This window comes from Anopheles funestus, chromosome 3RL, assembly GCF_943734845.2.
Source record: "Anopheles funestus chromosome 3RL, idAnoFuneDA-416_04, whole genome shotgun sequence".
Taxonomy (NCBI): domain Eukaryota; kingdom Metazoa; phylum Arthropoda; class Insecta; order Diptera; family Culicidae; genus Anopheles; species Anopheles funestus.
This window is the reverse complement of record NC_064599.1, coordinates 905,248-925,034: the sequence shown is the minus strand read 5'-3', so window position 1 is coordinate 925,034 and position 19,787 is coordinate 905,248. Positions and strand designations below refer to the sequence as shown.

General features: G+C 42.2%; 1 protein-coding gene across 10 annotated transcripts; it reads left to right on the top strand.

Annotated features, from left to right (window-relative positions):
* The first annotated feature begins 16 nt into the window (after positions 1-16).
* LOC125768678 (CLIP-associating protein) lies at positions 17-18,713 on the top strand. Of its 10 annotated transcripts, none has more exons than XM_049436680.1 (21): positions 17-175; positions 4,105-4,692; positions 8,144-9,459; positions 9,526-9,713; positions 10,206-10,256; positions 11,027-11,242; positions 11,774-11,899; positions 12,267-12,287; positions 12,994-13,119; positions 13,292-13,737; positions 13,803-14,233; positions 14,300-14,543; positions 14,625-14,712; positions 14,965-15,057; positions 15,196-15,469; positions 15,541-15,737; positions 15,808-15,949; positions 16,016-16,190; positions 16,258-16,464; positions 16,545-16,669; positions 16,758-18,713. In XM_049436680.1, the coding sequence occupies exons 2-21, from the start codon at positions 4,501-4,503 to the stop codon at positions 16,846-16,848; spliced, it is 4,749 nt and encodes a 1,582-aa protein (XP_049292637.1). In that variant the 5' UTR covers positions 17-175; positions 4,105-4,500; the 3' UTR covers positions 16,849-18,713. The 10 variants fall into 10 exon arrangements, with proteins under 10 accessions (XP_049292637.1, XP_049292635.1, XP_049292634.1 ...); XM_049436678.1 differs by having other exon boundaries at positions 3,837-4,692; XM_049436677.1 differs by having other exon boundaries at positions 3,745-4,692.
* Positions 18,714-19,787: the final 1,074 nt, after the last annotated feature.

Genomic DNA, 19,787 nt, shown 5'->3' with positions numbered 1-19,787 from the left:
TGCTGCGTACACACGGAGCAAGCGACGGAAACTCGAAAACTAGCGCATAGCCCGTGTGTTGTTCGTGTGTCCTGAGAGGTTGCAATAGCTGGAAAGAAAAAAAGGTCGATTTGATTGGCAAAATGTTGTCCATCGGCAGGTTCCGGAACGGTTAAACGAGTGAAAACCGTAAAATGTAAGTTTCGGTCGTCACCACATCGTGTAAAACGATGGTAACAGTGCATCAAAGAAACAGTTGAATGGAAGGGTCGCACCCGTGTCGGTAGAAATTGAGATGGCGGAAGAAGTGACGACGGTCAACGCCAACAAGTTCTTTCATTCATCGAGAGGAAGAAAAACGAGTATAGATATGTGTATGTGTCTGTGTGTAAAGTGATGAAATTTTGGACATCTTTTTTCCAAAATTTACTTTTTGCGAACTGCGAATAGAAATGCGTTAAAGCAAAAAGACCTTCTGGAAGCAACGCTCCGTCGCCAGTTCCGGTTACATATGCAGCTGCGAAGTGAATGTGGTTCCGTTCCCTATTGGAACGTACCATCCCGCTCGCGGTAGTGTGATTTCGTGAAACAATCCGTGAAAGAATCTTTCCTAGTAGTGTGCAGTCACTGCTGCTAGCTTCGTCATTAGTGAAAAGCCTTTCCCGTGTGGGAAGATTTTTAGTTTCGTGATTTTTCCAATGCAGGCTCTAGAGTGTGCGTATTCATGTGTGTATGTGTGTGTGTTTGTGTATGCGTATAAGTGTTGGTCGTACGAGTGATTGTTGGCCCGGTGTTTCCGAGCTTTTTGTATAATTCGCAATTCCAAAAATTGCAACGATCGTTTTGCCTGATGGTGTTGTGTATTGTGCTGTCTAAAGTGTATTACTGATGTGATGATGTGCTGGCATACTCCCGAAAAGATTCCACCCTCCCGTGTGTTTATATACGCATTGTAGATGACGACGACCAAAAACAACCCAAAGTACACATTCAAGTAATTTCACAATGGGTCTTGAAGAAATAGAGAGAAATTTCGTCCAATTAAGATGGTGGGCCATTTCCCACAAACAAAACATCATGTCCATCCGGGGTACTGTTGCCGCAAAGTCGCCAGCATGTTATGTACAAAGAGAGCTGCTAGAAGAAACTCAGGCCTGACACCAGTTGGCCTACCCGGGGTTATGGTGTCGCTTTTGTTTTCTTTTTTTTGTGGGTCGAAAGTAACAAACGAGCTTTGTCGCGATATTGCGAACGGTGACAGCACCAAATGGCCAACTTTTAACTCTCTTTCTAGTTAGTTCCCGGTGGATTCGTTTTAGTGCTTTGGCCTCAACAGCGGCGGAGAGTTTTATTTTCATTTTCGTCTCCTTATCTGCGGCAAGAGCCGTGGCCTTGCATAATGGTGAGAAAGGCGAATGTTGGATGCGAACAAACCGAGAGTCGGCACGGTAAAGTGTGATTATTTCGGAGTCTCATATGAAGAATTGATCAAAATTTAGGCTGGAAACCGGAACCGGATTCGAGCATCTCTCAAGAAATAGTGAAAGCTAAACAAACCAGATTTGTTTATGCCTTTTCGGATACAAATACGTGACCAGTGATTAGAACCCAGAACCTAAAAAATCATTCTACTCTGTGATGACGTCTAGCCAGTATTTTGTTACTGCAAAATAGATGTAAGCAACATAGGACCAACATAACATTGTGTGCAAATTGCCCTCTCACATCATCATATTCGCTCACCCCCTTGCGCTTCCTGTCAGTTAGCCTGCTTTTTTGCACAGTGCGTGCGTGCGAGAAATGATGTTCGTGAGTAGGCTGCCGTATGCAACCAGCACGCCCCGACAGGCATTAAATGGAGCACGGTTGCACTAACACATACCAGCGCGCTCAGAGACCACCCGACACCCCAACTGCGCTCTGGCTGCGACTCAAAGAAGGGGGTGGGTTTCCCAAGGAAGAAATCAGCCCCACACACGACCGCATTCGGTGCTTGTTATGTAGCTGCCCTTGCAAATGCGTCGTCGGTAGATGTTATTGTAGCCGCTGTGTGAGACACTACGTAATAGCCCGGAATATCTAATCTATGTATTTCGTACATCGTACCGGATATAATTCTTCCACTTTTGCTAACATTCCCTGAATGTCCTTTTTGAAACAATAGTAAGTCTCACCTGAAGTCTCTTGAGAATAGTACTACATAAAAACCTTACCCGCACGCATACAGTGACACTTTGAAGCACTACTGGTTTGACAAGGTTGTGTGACTTTGAGCATACTACAACCTCCCCCTCTAGCCTTTCCTCCAACCGCACGATGCGTAATCGAAATGTAAATATTTATTTCGAACGATTAGATCATTCCTGAAGATTGACAAAAAAAAGGTGCCGAACCACGCATAGAAGCAATGTCACGACGTGTGTATAACTTTGGTTTGCCACTCTGGCATGATTTAGGCGGACATTGATATGGAGGTTGATGAGTGAATGTGTGCTTTGGACAATTTGGACGACGATATGACCGAATCGAACACTAAACGGCAAAGGTGAGATGACACCAACGAAGGTGTCGTAATTATCAATTTCAATTGCAACCGGTCCGGAGTTAGAAGCGAGGAGAAGCCAATGGCAGAGGGTATGCGGATGTTCAACTGTTTTACTTTATGCTTTAAGACAGGCATGAGCAACCTGCGGCTGGCGGGCCGCATGCGGCCCTCAAGGTGGTTTTATGCGGCCCGCGAATCTAGTTTCAAAGTTTCAAACCAATAGCTCCATTATATAAAATGTTAATAAGAACTAAAAGTGTAAAATACCCAGTTAATACAACACTCAAAAATAATTAAAAAATCCTTATAAATGTTAATTCAGTTTTCAAGAATCCAGCAATGCGTCTAGTCCGAAACAGACCGGATAAAAGGAGCTTTACTACATTCATTATTAGATCAATGTGGCCCGCCAACCAGTTTTTGATGTTGAATGTGGCCCGCAGCTCTAAAAGGTTGCTCATCCCTGCTTTAAGAGATTGACGTTTCGATCTTCATCCTCGAGCCGCTCGAGTATGGTTAGAGTTGATGGTCGTACGGTGGAACGATAGGTTAAAAGGTGTCTAATGTTCTGTTGTTTTTTGCTCACCTTGATTGCCGTTTAATTGATGAAGTAATGTCCATGGGATTCGCATCACTTCATTAAGTGTTTTTACAGGGTTGGTATCAGAACGAGAAGCTATCCTATTGCAAATCTGTTAGGATGATCTGATAAGCAAAATTCTGTTACAATGCAGTCCAAAGGATAGATCGATCTTAGCTTAATAGTATGGAAATTTTAGAAATTCTATGGAAATTCTAGAGATAGGCAAGATGGTGGGTAATTAAAAGTGGGATCTCTGCCAAAACTAGCCTGCCACATTAAGAGTCCAACTAAACCTTCTAACTAGGTTAACTGGTATATTCCAATTTTGCAAATCTTTATTTTTTAAAAATAAATCTAGGTGGAATTGTATACTTAAAAGCATTAATGTTTGGAAGAAACCCCATGTTTATTGATCCATTTTAATGTAATTGGACATGAAGGATACTTTTGTCCTTCAACCACATCAAAACATCAACATAAACATCCTCCTAAACATGGGTGAAATATGCATTTTCGTAAAAAAGTTTTTATTATTGAGGTGTAATGATCGCTGCATATGTAATCCCTTCACAGTGGCCGCATCGTTTATTTCTATGTTTGTTTCTCTTCACTGCTTCCTGGTTGAATGGTGCTGAAGTGTTTATAGCGAACGAGGAATATCGACGAAGTGGTTCGGGACGAATTGTTCTAAAATTTATTTGATACAAAAAGTTATCTTCTTTGCATTAGTGTTTGCGTGCGAAAGAGAAAAGAGAAACAGCAAAAGTGAAGCATAAACGAGTTGATAACAAGCCGCAAATTTCTGTGTGGTGATAATTTATAAGAAAAAATAACCGAATGTATATCGACGACTGGCTGAGTGTGCAAAACAGAAAGAAGATTTTGTTAAAAAAGTGCTTCCGCGCGCGTGTGTGTGTGTTTGTTTGATGTTGTTCCATCAATAAAGACCGTAAGAAGGCAGGTTGAAAGCATGCACACTCATCAATGTATTCATTAGCGAGACGAAGGCGACGAAAAAAGTGACAAAAGTACCATAAAATTAAGCTGGAAGTGAAGAATTCTTTGCGCAACATTACTAAAAGATTAAATCACGGTAGCGCAAGGGGGGCGTCGTGACACGATCAAGCAAGAAACAAGTGTAGTTGAAATTCCATTGGATCAGATCGAATTAGAAACAAGTGAAATAGAGTGAACGAACGAGTGAAAAACGGGACGACGCCTGCAACGACGCAACTGTCCTGTTGTGTGGGTGGAATAAGCACATTTGGGAGGTTCAATCGATCAATCAAAAACTTAAATAATAAACCGCAGACCACTGTTAAGCCGAGGCCATACCCGGCCCACGTAAAGGATCTCGAGCTAAGGATCGCTAAGGGAAGGACGGTATACCAACATGGCGTACCAAAAGCCGACAGACATCGACGGATACGTCACGCAGATGGCAAAAGCAGACATGCGTGTGAAGGCCCAGCTGGCCGAGGATCTGGTGCTGTATCTGAGCGATTCGGAAAATTCAATCGAATGCACCGACCTCGGCCTGCTCATCGATGGGCTCATTCCGTGGATGACCGGAAGTCACCATAAGGTAGGTTGTTTTATTACGTACGCTGTCTCTTCCTGTTTCTCCTCCCCCAGTTGTATCCACACTCACTTCTCTTCCCTGCTTGAGGTGAACGGGGCGACAGTTCGATCCAAATCGGGTTCGATCCGCGCTCGGTTCGTTCGTTTTGTGTGGAAGTTTCTCCACAGAGACCGTCACACGGCTAACACACGGTAGAAGTGTGTGCTGGTTTGACAAAGAAAAATGAGAAACATTTTAATGAACTGCGCACCTTTTACGTGTCGGTCGTGTGTGGTGAAGTTAGTCCAGTGACGATTATGGCCACGGCGATGACGCCAAAATAAGGCGAGACTCCATACGACGAGACACGGTCTGTCCCTGGAGCTCTGGCACTCTCTTTCTTGCGGCTAGTGACAATCGACAGAGCTCCACCGTATGGATCGTGTGTAGGAAAGAGATCGTAGGGTAATAGTAGCGATCGGTAAGAACCTTGCTTGGCAATGGTGTGCAGGTCGTGCGGGGGCCACTTTCCGCTTTTGACCTACCCACACTAAACCATACTTCTCTTGCAACACGCAACACAGGGTTTTGGCTCCGTGGCGTTATACTAAAAAGCGCAGATTCTCAACGTTTCGATGAGTTCCCCGATCATGATCACCTTTCTGACATATGGAGTTGGTTCAAAACCACCGAGCTCGATCAAAGTCTCTCAATCTACATTACACCTGTATCGAAGATTTTACGATGCTTTAACCTTTGAGGAACCTCCCTTGACCGCACGTACACATGCAGCGAAGGATTAATAAACTCTCGTTCCCCTGCAAAGTGGCCACACGCACTTGGAAGGAATGGATGCAGCACAGTATATGAATGGAATTGAAATAAGAGCTACGATGCAGATTTTGTAGGACACGTGTTCATAATGAAGCCTTTGGGATATCACTTACGTCAGGTGAGGTCAATAGCGACGTATCGAATTTTATGATCAACCCGTCGGAGTCGGGTGTGTGCTAATAGCTGCATCTCTATTTACCTCTGGGTGTTTCATGTACGGACGTTTTGCAAATATGTTCTTTTCATTTGACCGCTGGAAACTAACTGTGATGACTTAAACGTGGACGGCGATATTACCGTTTTATCACCGTTTATATTACCTTTAGTAAATGGTTTCTGTGAGTTGTCGAACTGGAAAGATGCTGTAATGTTGAGTACATAATTTGATGTCATTCCGCAAAGAGTGATTTTTCTGTCAAAATTGATGTGGACGATGATGTGCTCGTTAAGCGTGAAGCTCTGAAATATTACTATCTAGTTACCTTTCAGAAGAAAATCTCGTACAGAACGTGTAGGTAATAATATACATATTTAGCTCCGAATCAACCGATTTTGCTGAAATTTAAGTAAAAGTGAGTACCTTGGGTTTCGAGAGTAAATTTTATTCAATAAAGCAATATACATGAAATATAGCATTACGAAAATCTTTACAAGTTTCGTGTGGTAATGTATTGTGCCACGTCTTGTGGGTCGGGAGATTGGTCGACCTTCATCGATGGACAAGTTACTTAATCGAATCACTTTTTAAGTGAACAAGTAACACGTTCTCCCGTTCCGATGTGGGCGCGAAGTTGGTAAAGTGGTTCATTTGATGTTGTGTTCAGCATCTGCAGACCTATCGCGGCGCGTTGACATCGCGGCGTACTAATTTCTTCGAAGTTAGATAACAAACCTTAGTGAGGAGGTTAGTAAGGGCAACATGGAAACCGTTTATGATTCGTCACTATTTTCGGGCAAACATTCCGGAGGTCCAATTTTGTCGTGTTGTCCGTCCTTGATAAGCTATCTAGAATACAACGGGTTTGGAAATGTCCGCGATAACAGAACAGAATAGGTTCGGAGAATGTGTATTGCGAGGTTGGCCGAGGATACTTATTGGGTTTGGTTTTTTTTTTTGAGTTTACATTTGTTTGAATCGTAGCGTCCTATCAACGGAAGCGAATCAACATTTATCACTATTACTATTAGTCGACATGATTTTGGCTCCAGCAATAGACCATTGCATTTTGCATAAAAACGAATTCTTCCAGCCGTTGTGAAGTGTAATATATTTTGTGTTTGCGCTTTACCCTCTTCACCCTTTAAACTCTTAAAGTTCTTGTCCAACAGAGGAGTGTCGTTTTCTTCATCGGATGTAAAAATCCGGGACCACCAGGTTCTCCACGCCCGTAACCTAAAAAACCATTTTCGTCACGTGTGAACGATGCCCAACCCCTTAGCCGCAAGAAAGATCGAAGATCGTTGTTTGGTACCACGGCGTTCGCGATATCGCAATGGTCGCGGGTCATCGATCGCATATGCCGAGCGCATCGGCGACGTTGTAGTGACGACCCTCACCGACAATGCGCGATTTGATGTTTTATGATATTTTGCATCACCTCACGCAGGGTAGAGAAACATTTTTGTTTTATAAATCAAACCAAACGCAAGAGGTTGCTGGAAACGATTAGAGATTCCGCTTGCTACGGCTGTTCTACTCCTGTCTGCTGAATTCCCAACCCGCCGGCAGTGCAATGTGGTGCAATGTGCGCCGAGCTCTGTTTTATGGCCGTCCAACTTGAATTGGTTCAATTGAACGAAATGGTTGGTTGTTTCTTTAAACTCGAGCCCTCCCTCGACGCACCGAGACTTATTTGAGCGATTTTCTTGATTGCTCTTGTGCACTCGGTCGTCTTCGTCGATCTTCTTGTGGCTTTCATCAAAAGAAGATGCGCAATGCGAGAAAAGGTACTTTCGCTGAAAGTACGAAATTTCGGTGATCAAGCTATAACGAAATGGCTGTCACTGTTGGGTGCTGCGTTCGTCTAAATTGTCCGTAATAACCTTTTCTGCGCGTTTACTCATCCCAGATCTGTGCGCTGTAAAGTGAACAATTTTTCGGTGAAAATGAGAGAAAGTTTTAATCACAGCCCAAGTTTCAGCAGAGTTACTTTCGTACTGCAAAGCTACTTTTGACGGTCGTGATTTGCTTGAAACACTAACATACACATCGCTTAGTGGTTTAGTAATCTATTCGAAAAATCTCAATTCATTATCTGCTGAGCCCATGTTGTTGATTGAGTGAACTAACTCGATCGTCGTCATGTTTTTGTTATCTAAAACACACTAGCCTTTAAGTCTAGTGCACAGAAACGTTAAACTGCTTTATCATTATTAATATGACAGGCTGATAAATAGAGGTTCATGCACAAGGTTGAACTGTCGCAATGGGGCTAAAAGTACAATCGGACTCCCCCCCTATTTGACGCTCTCTTTAAAGTCGGGACCAATTGAGGGCATTTAGGATGCACCTAAATGAGGCAAAATGTAGAAATCATCCAAATGGTTCTTGTTTGTGGTGCGGTCCTATGTTTGGTATGATTCTAAATTTTAATTGTCAAGATTGATAACGTTGAGTTTCCTGCCCTTTTCTCGATTACAGATCGCACAGCGCGCCCTGGAAGCTTTTACGGAGCTGATCGTTCGTCTTGGACAAGACTTTAATGCATACACTTCGACCATCCTGCCACACGTGATTGACCGGCTCGGCGACAGTCGCGATACGGTGCGAGAGAAGGCACAGCTCCTCCTGCACAAGCTGATGGAATGCCGAGTCGTAGCCCCACAGTCGCTGCTAGATAAGCTGAGCGTTTGCTTTAAGCACAAGAATGCCAAGGTGCGTGAAGAATTTCTCCAGACGATCGTTAGTACGCTGAACGAGTACGGCACACAGTCACTGTCGGTGAAGACGTACATTCCACCGATCGTGAGCCTGCTGGGGGATCCAGCACCTACGGTGCGTGATGCAGCAATTCAGACGCTAGTCGAGATATATAAGCATGTCGGCGAAAAGTTGCGCTTGGATCTGAAGAAGCGTGACGTACCGCCAACCAAAGCGGCCATTCTCGAGCAGAAGTTTGATGAGACACGGAACGATGGGCTGTTGTTGCCGTCGGCACTACAGGCCGCCGTCGGCGGTGGACACGATGAGCTGGACCGGGCCGCGGTCGTCGAGCGGCCAACGCGGTTGGTAAAGCGCACACCATCGGCCACACCACGGAAGCCGCTTTTCGAATCGCAGACGGCCGGCTCAGGCGATCTGTCACTAGCAGCGGGTGCCGTGTCCCACGAGGTATTTGAGGCTTCGTTCGAGAACGTGCCACAGCTGACGATCTTCTCCCAGCGCGATATGGACGAGCACATGAAGTCGATCAACACACTCATCGGGGACAAGAACGTGGATTGGGAGAAACGTGTAGATGCGTTGAAAAAAATACGCTCACTGCTGTTGATCAATGTGCAGGGTTCGCCGGCATTCTCGCAGCAACTGAAGGATCTTTCGATCGCCTTTCTCGACATCCTAAAGGAGCTACGATCGCAAGTAATACGTGAGGCTTGCATCACGCTGGCATACATGAGCAAAGTGTTGCGAAGCCGATTGGATCAGTTTGTCATCTACATTCTGCAAGAGCTGATCAACTTAATTCAAAATTCGGCCAAAGTAATCTCGTCGGCGGGCACGATTGCATTGAAATATGTGATACGCTACACCCATGCACCGAAGATCATTCCGATCTTGACGCAGAATCTCATGCTCTCGAAATCGAAAGATATCCGCAGTACACTGTGCGAGATGCTCAGCTTGTTGTTTGATGAGTGGCCAACCAAGGCGTTAGAAAAACATAGCAGTCTGTTGCGCGAAGCCCTGCGCAAGGGAATGGTGGATGCGGACAATGACGCCCGGCGATACAGTCGATGGTAATTTCGAACGATAATCAGAACTCTTTTGTCTTATATTTGCTAACTTTCGCTTATTCTTTGCAGTGCATTTTGGAGCTTTCGGCGCCATTTTCCGGATTTGGCAGACAACCTGTACGGTTCGTTGGACATTTCGACGCAGCGTACGCTTGAGCGTGAGCGGGACAATCTCGGAACAAACGGTACCAACTCAATGAGTGTTAGTCTACGTGGCAGCAACAGTAGCTTGAATTCTGTCTCTGGTGGGGTGATAAGTATGTGTTAAATGTTATTTCTATCTCATTATCAACACCTTGTTCCCAACTACCTTTCGTCCACCATTGCTCCCAAACTGTTCGGCTCATCCCATGTATTCCTCACCTTCACCCGGTTGCGAAGCACCAAATTTGTGGTGAAATAAACACATGAGTTTTGTTCACCTTTAAAGTCTGCGGATTTAGTTTTTAAACTTAGTTGCACTGGATGTCACAGCTTGTTACCGACTGTGTTGCGTTTGAAACGTTCTTTCTGTCCTGGTCAAAAATAATACCCATACCTTTCCTCTCTACGAATGAATTTATCTCTATTCCGTCTCCCGATTCACCTGCCACCGGTGTCCCTCGTGTAATGCAACAATTCATCTCTCTTGTTATTGTTTTCTTTCATACTTTTCCACGATGCAACACATCTCATCGCAAATGGCAAATATCACGTGCGAACCAATCATGTAATCAAATCAAACCACTCATTCAAATACCCTAAATAAGAACGAAGACAATCGTCCGGGTTGCGAAGTCCCGCAACCGCACAACCTCCAGGTAATTCAGAAGGTTCATCATGCTGTTTGAAAATGCATTGTACTTAAAAAGATCCTTTCGAAGGTGCACATTCTGCTTTGCTAAGCTGTCTATTTCTTCTGTAGTATTCGGAAATTTGCTTCACGCTCTCTCTTTCTCGCTAGAAAATCTTTTTGATTTGTCTCTTTATTAGACTATTTGTACCGTTTCGTTTTATGTTATCTGCAAAAGAATACTTCATCATATCTTCAAGATAATTTCTGAGTTCTGAGTTATTCGTTACTGTGAAGTTAAGAACTTGCTAATTAGCTAATAGTGCTAATAAGTATCATTTTAAGCCAGCACAATATTCATGGATATAGCTTGTTTTGCACTGAAGTACCTAGTTCTGCTTTAAGAAATATTATTATTTTTAACAAAATCGGCTGTGCCCTTCATTTACCTACATGTTTTATTTATTCAGAATATATGGAACAAAATTTATTTGCTTGCACTATTAACATTAATAGTTTGTTTTCATATCTGAACTGTAGATTCGCACACGATAGTGTTGGCAGAAAAAAATATTTTATATTAATAATTCGTAATGGCATTTGTCTTTTCTTCTTCTCACTGTCTTTCTATTCGTGCTCCCTCTGGTTTTCACTGCTCTCATCTTACCTTCTTTCCATCTGTTCAACTGCTAACAATTGCGAACAATTGCAACAAACGAATCGACCGCTCAAAATTTGCTAAAAACTCCACAAAACTATCAACTACACAAAATTGGCAATCTTTATATAACACAACAGTAAGCGCTACGAGCGTCAGTACGGAAAATCTCACCACTGTCCCAGGATCATCCTCATCGTCATCATCGGCCGGCTCCACGCGTCTGCAGCGGGCTCCTTCGCTACCCAGAACGTTCAATCGCAACCGGAGTGGTATTCCTGTTGCGACGACTGCCCGGGATACGAATCCTGCAAATCAACAAGCGCAACAGCAACAGCCGCCATTGGTTGTCCGAGGTTGTACCATGTTGAAACAATCGGGTGACGATATTGTTGATGTTTGTGGTCTTCTTTTGTGGTCTTAATTTCCGCGGAATCAAATGTGTTGTTTGAAAAATTTTACGTTTCCAGTTTCAATTGTAGAAAACTGCATTGAGTTTCGTTTGTTCTTTGCGTCTATATTAATTGTATAAAAATACTTTTATTCTTTCCGTGCGTCGATCTTCTGTCATTGTTGCGTTCTGTACTTAACGTTCAGTTACTAACATCCGCTTTCTTTCCGGGGATTATGTTCTTCATTACTTGTTTATGATCAATGTGTTTTTACGGGTGTTTGTGTGTGTTGCGCTGCCGCATGGTCTTTGAAACGGTTTAGAGTGGACATTTCTTCATTGCTCATTACTCAACACAGCTCATCTTTTTTACTTTCAATCCTGCTCCATACCTTGCTGCAATGTGTGCTGTGTGTGTGCTGCTGTTGCACGACGTTGCTGCGCCATTCGAAACTAATTTTCCGCTACGTACCCGCCATATATCATGACCGAACAGCGGGAGCTGCTGGAGGCTTCAGAAGTGTGTCTGCCGTTGATACTGCCGCTGCCCAGCGTGCCCGAGCCAGGGCTCAATATTCTACCTTGGCCCGGTTGAAAGTGACCTCCGGAACAGCGTCTCTACGTAAGTGCGATCAACGAATGCGCTTTTTGCCATATACCTTAATTATAAGCTAATACTAAGATTGGTTTTTAAATTAGAGACCAATATGCTTTTCACTTATAGTTGACGTTTGTGTTGAGTTTGCCTTCAAACGTTTCCTAACTAACATTGACTTTTTATTTCGAATTTATATTGCCAACCCGTTTTCCCTGACTTGATCGCCGATCTCTGACTCAACTTTAACTGACTGCATGTGAATGCGTACTGTGCGGTGTGTGTGTTTTTGACGTGGAAACTAATATCTGAAACTGCCGACAAAACTGCTGGCCAACTCTGGCCGTTACGTTATGGTGATGCTATGAAATGGTGGTATGGTTGAATTAACTAGAGGGACATTACGCGCAACAAGGTAAGTTAGTTGCTGAAGGAAGTAATTAGTAAAAGATTTAGAAACATTTTGAAATGAAAAAAAAATCCGTTTGAACAATTTAATTGGCACATCATTTTTTTGCATGTATATCTGCATGGTGTGATTTGATCTTCTCAAATAGCATTTATTATTTTAAAACTAATCCTCACACCCATTTCAGGTTAAACGTTGCTCGTAACGAGACAATCTAGTAAAACTGTTATAACTTAATATATTTATCACGCGCAAAGTCGTACGCTTTGCTCCTTTGTCCTTGTGGTCCCGAACATGTTCGTCCACTGTTGTTATTAAGCTAACTATGACGAATAACTGTATAGTTGTGATAAAATTCACCATTGCAGAAGCTTCTTTATTTTGTTACTATACATTTGGAACAAAATAAATTCTTCTGAGTATCAGTTACTCTTCAAAAAGGGTTCTCAAACATGAATCTACGCCGTTCCAAGGCTTTTGAATGAACTGTTGATTAGGACATGTCCTCTATAGTGTCACGTTGACCAAAAAAAAGATACTTTGCGCTGATCAGACCTAGCTGGTAACAGCTGTCAGTTTAACCGTTTTCTTCCCCTAAATTTAACCATTCATTGAAGAACACATAGTTTTTTTTTTCACAACTTAACGATCTTCACCCGCTCATAACACTTACGTGTGCTATTTGTTTCTGGTTGTTTGTTTATTTCTTCAGCACGTGCTAAAAAGACACCGTCATCAGCATCCGCCACCTCATCCGCAAGCAACGCGACCACACCACAGCAACCTCCTACACCGGAACGCAAGATTCGATCAAGGGCCGGAGTGTCACAGTCACAACGTAATTATCACCTCACAAAACCTCTGTTTATCTCTTTCGTCCACCCATCTGTTCATGTGCGATCCCGCTGGATCGTGTTGGAAAATTTGCATCAAACATTTCTCCTCCCCAATGATGCTTCTTTTGTAAATTGTTTGTTTATTTTTCTCTTCCTTTCAATCACCTTTTACAGCCACATCCAGAAGTACGTCTCCATCGAGCAAGTTGCGTGACATGTATAGTGGCGTCACATCACTATATCGACAAACGGGAACGGTGCCGAAAAAGACCCAATCTGGCATTCCGCGCTCATTAGCAAACTCTAGAGAAACTAGCCCGACCAGATCACATACACAGTTCGGTTCATTGCGTCGTCCCGCCTATGGGACTGGTAGTCCTCGACGACCACCACTGAACCCCGGTCGACCAGTGTTGGCACAGAAAATTCTCCAGCAAAGTCGCGAGGCCGAGAATGCTCTTGCAGATGCATTATCACCTGGTGATGAGCATGATATGCCATGCGCAGACTTTGCTAGATTAGCTCTCCATCGTAAAATTTCGCGCGATGAATCCGATGAAAGTGAAGCGTCCTCCGTATGCTCCGAGCGTAGCTACGATAGCTATCGAAGGGGTAACGATGTAAGTAGCCACATGGGAAGAACCGTATTACAAATGGAATTTATAACTTTATGCCGTCTTCACAGTCGTTCTCGTGGAATGGTTCGCGAACGCGGTTAGACAGTTCACGACAAGTGATCGACGATATCGATACGATCATCCAGTTTTGCGCCTCATCGCACTGGTCCGAGCGCAAGGACGGATTGATCAATTTGACGCAGTACCTCAGCGAAGGCAAGATGCTGACGCAGCAGCAGCTACAGTGTGTGCTGGACCTGTTCCGCAAAATGTTCATGGATCCACACATCAAAGTGTACGCACTATTTCTAGACACTGTAAATGAGCTGATTTTGTCGCATTCGAACGATTTGCACGACTGGCTGTTTATACTTTTGACGCGTCTGTTCAACAAGCTCGGAACCGACCTGCTTGGCTCTATGCATGGCAAGATCTGGAAAACGCTTCAAATAATCTATGAGTATTTCCCATCTGAACTGCAGCTCCAATGTGTCTTTCGGTATGTAGCTGGCGATTGTTTGTTACACTGGTGATGGTTCTAATGATTTTGTTATCTTCACTATAGAATATTAGTTGACAATGCGCAAACGCCAAACGTGAAGACGCGACAGGCGACACTGAAATTTCTTTCCCAGTTAGCTACAAGCTACTGCACGGCGTCTCAGTTTGTGGTCCATCCGCAGAACCAGCAGGTGGTTAATCATGCGATCCAGAAGATCATTCAGACGTCTCTCGATCAGAAAAGTATCGAACTAAAGTCGCAAGCGCGCATGTGCATGGTTGCACTATACAATTGCAATCCTTCACAGGTTAGCAGAGAATCAGGCATAGCCATATATATAATTATGCGATGGCAACTGATCAGCCTATGTTGTTTCTCTTTTTTCCAGATGACAATGACTTTAGCCAACCTGCCAAAACAGTATCAAGACACGGCGAAAATCTACATTCAGCAGAATATGAGAAGAAGCACTTCAGGTATGGACAGCAGCGTGTACGGTGCGATTGAATAATTAGTTTAGATTTTCATCTAAAGTAAAGCAATTAATATCTACCCAACTTTAGATGGTTAATCTTTACAATTCCAACAAAACCATTCACAATCCATTTATTCTTGCTAGTGCAAATGTAGTGCTGACGAACGCTCTCACACAAAGAAATTGAATTGATATGATACCTATGTTTTCTGTATCATCCTGGCTTTCCCTGCGCCCTCTTTTGCTTTTATAGGAAACGATAGTCCATCATCTCCACTGTCGTCTTCGAGCCCCAAACCATTGCTTAGTCCTCAGCAGGGGCCGTATAGTTTACAGAACATCGCTAGTAAGTTACTTGTAGTACCCACATAGTCAATAACCTTGTCTTTTTTACCTGTTAATTTTGTCTATTTCACACCCGTCTGTTTTGCTCCGCGAATGGGCATATCCGTAACTCGGCTAATCGCTTCTATTACCCCTGCAGGTCCTCGATCACGTCAAGCGTCAGTGGAGACAGCTGCGGAATCAATGAACACGGAGGAGGTGTACAAGAATCTGCGCAAAACTACGGCAGAAATACAAAATTATAGCTTTGAGAGCAAGCTGGATCGTGATACAAACAGTAAGGATTCCGGTATCAGCCAGATGGGCGAAACGCACATGATGCAATCGATGACCGTGCTGGACGGTGTCAGCCATGGTGTGTATGGAATGGCATCGAATGGAATGAACGGCCATATAGGAGTAGGCATGGGAGGGTAAGGTTCTACTTTAAGAAGATGTTGATAAACTGTATGGTAAAATGGGTTTTTGTAACTACTCACAACAGTTTGGAAAAGGATGATTCATGTAATGGGTCGAAGACACAGTCAGCAACAACCACTGAGTCCAACACACCGGAAAATACGGTACGGCTGGATAGCATGGATCTAGCCCACAAAACAATAGCACAACAGCAGCAGATGCTACAACAGCAGCGTCACCAAAGCTACAGCTGTACCGAAAACGGCGAGCTAGTACTGGACAGTGAGTAGCCGGCAATGGAGAAAGGACGTTGAAGAATTATTAATCAGTGCGTATGTTTTGCATTTTGTAGAAGGTGTTAAAGAAAACGATGTGATTAAAGCTGCAATTGTACTAACATTACAATCACTACCGGAAACCACGAAACAGGTGCTGGAAAATTTGCAAATTTGCATCAAACATGGTTCGTGTGAGCTGCCCATAAAGAATTTTAAGTAAGTTAAATTTTATCATCATGTGATTGTTCAGAAAATGCTAACAATATTTCGCATTGTTTACAGAGCAATTATGAAAATGCTTCTGCATTTAATGGAATCGCAGAATAACGAGGTGTTGATAGCATCACTGCACACTCTTGGACGTATCGTACGAAGCACAGATATGAAGGCTTGCTGGAGTAATTTTCTTGAGTTGATTCTATTAAAGATAATAGACTGTTATAAAATTAGCCAAGAGGTAAGTACAAAGCGTAATGCCTTGTTGTTGGCATACTATTTCTTCATATATCGCTTTGTGTTTTCAGGTATCAAGAGAAATTGACATAATAGTGGTAAAAATAGCGGGCGTACTTCCGCTGGACATTTCTGTAAACATACTTAATCCCGTCATTGCGACTGGTGAATTTCCGGCAAATCTTTGCGCGCTGAAAATACTGACCGAGCTGACAAAGAAGCAGGGCAAGGATCTGACAGACAATCACCTAGATTGTATAATGCCAAATGTAGCTAGGGTAAGTGCAGTGTTTTGGTTGATTCCATATTCGTTGTGCCAGGTTGACACTCTTCATCGTAATGTTATTTATTTAAACAGCTCGCTTATGATAGTCAATCGATGGTACGGAAAGCGGCAGTGTTTTGTATCGTGAAGCTCTACATTGTAATGGGGGAAGAGAAAGTGAAACCAAAATTCTCCCTACTGAACGAGAGTAAGATAAGGTAAATGGATTTCCCTTTAAATTCCAATCCAGTTGATAATGTGTAACTAGAATATCTTATTGCAATGTGCTTTCTCGTTTACTTTCAGATTATTAAATGTGTACATTGCAAAATCGATGGGCGGCGGTGGCAGTAGTAATAGTAGTAAGGGCGGATCGTCAACGACAGCAATGTCATGATCCAAAAATGCCAAGTGATTATTATTCAAAGGACGCAAATTTGCTAAATTGCTCTGCAAATTTCGTAGAAGCATCTCCGTTATTCAAGAGTAAAACTATTTATAATCTTACCTACTACCTACCGCACCACACTGCAATACTTTCCTATAAGCTTTAACCCCAACTGTGACTTTCTTTCTCTCTCCCTCCCTAACCGTAACTTACAATCAAAGCCGGTCGTTCAGATCGGTATGATTTTTTGGGTTGCTACGGAAAACAATGGGTGAAGATGGAATGGCAAGAGGAATAAGTAGAATGTCATGATAAGTGTTGTATGTGTGTGTGTGCACGTGACAGAGTGTATGTGCGTTGTGTATTGTGAAAATTTCATCCCTATCTTTATCCGGTTGTGCTATAGATAAAGCGGACACTATGCAAGCTGTGAGTTTAACAACCAGCAGTATTCCTTCCTGAGCGAATGTGTTTCTGTTTTTGTTTTACACGATGAGCATGGTAACAGGTCCTTATTTTCAACACTTCTTTTAACGAAGCTAGTTTAACCACCTAATCGAAGCACCAGCGAATAGATTACGAAAGCAACGTAATAAGCAGTATTCGTATTTGAGTACTAATAAAGATTTGATTGTAAAGAATAATAATTTGCTCTGTTCGCACAAGCTGCTGCTGCGCGCCGTTTTAGCTAAATTGACTAATGTGGAGTGTAGAAGCTAGCCAAAGGGAAAATTGGATCGAAAATTACAATATGTATGAAGGGCACTTTGCTTAATAAACGATATCATGAAGACGCAATGATTGTGAAAAAGATTGATCTAACAGGAAACAATTGTCTTTAACATTAAAGGCTTTGCTATGCAGCATATTGAATGTGTGCTTGTTTGTTTCGGACACTCGAACACTATGTTGCATTAAAAGAGTAATTGAAACATAATTGTATAGACACTTGTATGTGCTGTCGTTTAAACGTGTATTTCAAGATGATCACATGAATTATCACATTTAATGAAGGTCATGTTCGACTAATGGACAAAATGTTTGTTTCTGGCTGATTTGAACACTACATGTGAGTGTAGGTAATACACATGGCTGACAACTGTTTTATTTGAAACGAACACTTCGATGGGTTTCTGCTAATAACCATCAACATACTACATATATGCTTCGGTTGATCAAATAGCGTGGCTTTCAAATAGCAGACTTGGTCCCGAGATAAAATCTCGACCAGGTCATGCAGCATTAACACTATCCTGCTATAGTTACATCGATTCTCGCATAACCAACAGAGCCAACAAGCAAAAATCAAGTCAAAACCGAAACGGTTGTTTCACAAGAAGAATACGCGGCAGCGAAAAGGGACGGTTCAATTAAAGGTATCCCGTTAACTTCACGATTTGATATCATTCCAGATGCTTTAGGGATGATGTAAGCGCTTTTGAAGAAAATTAAACAATAATTGAATATAGTAAAGCTTTCGTACTCTTGCACCGTTTTGTCTCGAATCGGTCACTCGGGATGTGGCAGCTTTTGAAAGCGATTGGGAAAAAGGTACCTTCACATCGCTATAGCAGTAAACTTTAAATCAATGAGAAACGCCGCAAAAAAACGAATAGAACAAAACAAGCTTAAGTAAGCAAGTAAATATAATTACTTTCTATTTTCTGAAAAGGCAATGTGGAAAAGAGAAACATTAAAAGAGAGAGAGAAAGACTACCTCTACTCGGGATGTCTAGTCGCGTAAAAGTTAAGGGACAAACAGCATATAATAGGTTCGCTCTTTGTTCACACGGCAATATTCGGTGGGAATGTTCAATGTAAAAATGTAAGAAATAAAACACAAACACATACACTTATACTAAACACTCATACAGGGTTTATCAGGTCAATATGGCATCTGAAAGGCATAGTTCGCTGGCCAGAACATGTATTTCGTTTTCTGGCAAGTATTTCATTTGCTTCAACATGAAAATCCTGTTGCCCAATATGATTTTAGAGATTATTGCTTTAGCTTTTTCACCGGGATTGTTGCCTGCTCCTGCTCGTTATTTGTACCATATTTTCTAATTTATTTTTTATGCTTTTTTATAGTTTTTTTTTAATCAAATCATATCATTTAATAAAGGATGAGGGCACAGCTTTACGCTGTTGTGCCATTTGAAGCAGAATTTGTTAGATTCATTAAATTATGAGAAATTTTATCACGAACATTTCGAAAACATGCATGTGTATGTGTAGCATGTGTCAAACCGAATCCGAGCAAAATGTAAACAAACAAAAATTTAGCATGGTACTTTTTATTCCAGCAATATTTCGAATAGATGAACGGAGGAAGTATAATTGCATTGCAAAAAATAGTTTATTAGTTCTTTTACACTCCGTACACAATATCAAACCGTTTTATTGCATTCTACGCTATTACGGGATTTTTAAACCTGGCACTTACATATGTTTTCGAAATGTTCGTGATAAAACTTCTCATAATTTAATGAATCTAACAAATTCTGCTTCAAATGGCACAACAGCGTAAAACTGTGCCCTCATCCTTTATTAAATGATATGATTTGATTAAAAAAAACTATAAAAAAGCATAAAAAATAAATTAGAAAATATGGTACAAATAACGAGCAGGAGCAGGCAACAATCCCGGTGAAAAGGCTAAAGCAATAATCTCTAAAATCATATTGGGCAACAGGATTTTCATGTTGAGGCAAATGAAATACTTGACAGGAAACGAAATACATGTTCTGGCCGGCGAACTATGCCTTTCAGATGCCATATTGACCTGAAAAACCCTGTAAAGCGAAGCCTGGCGGGAGTGGACAGAGAGACACAAAAAATAGTGTAAAAATCGTTGCAAAGTACATACTACACGAACATGATCAACGGAGAATGAAGCAGACACTCGTAAGCAAAGAAAAGATGGCAGAAGTAATCGGAAATACTAA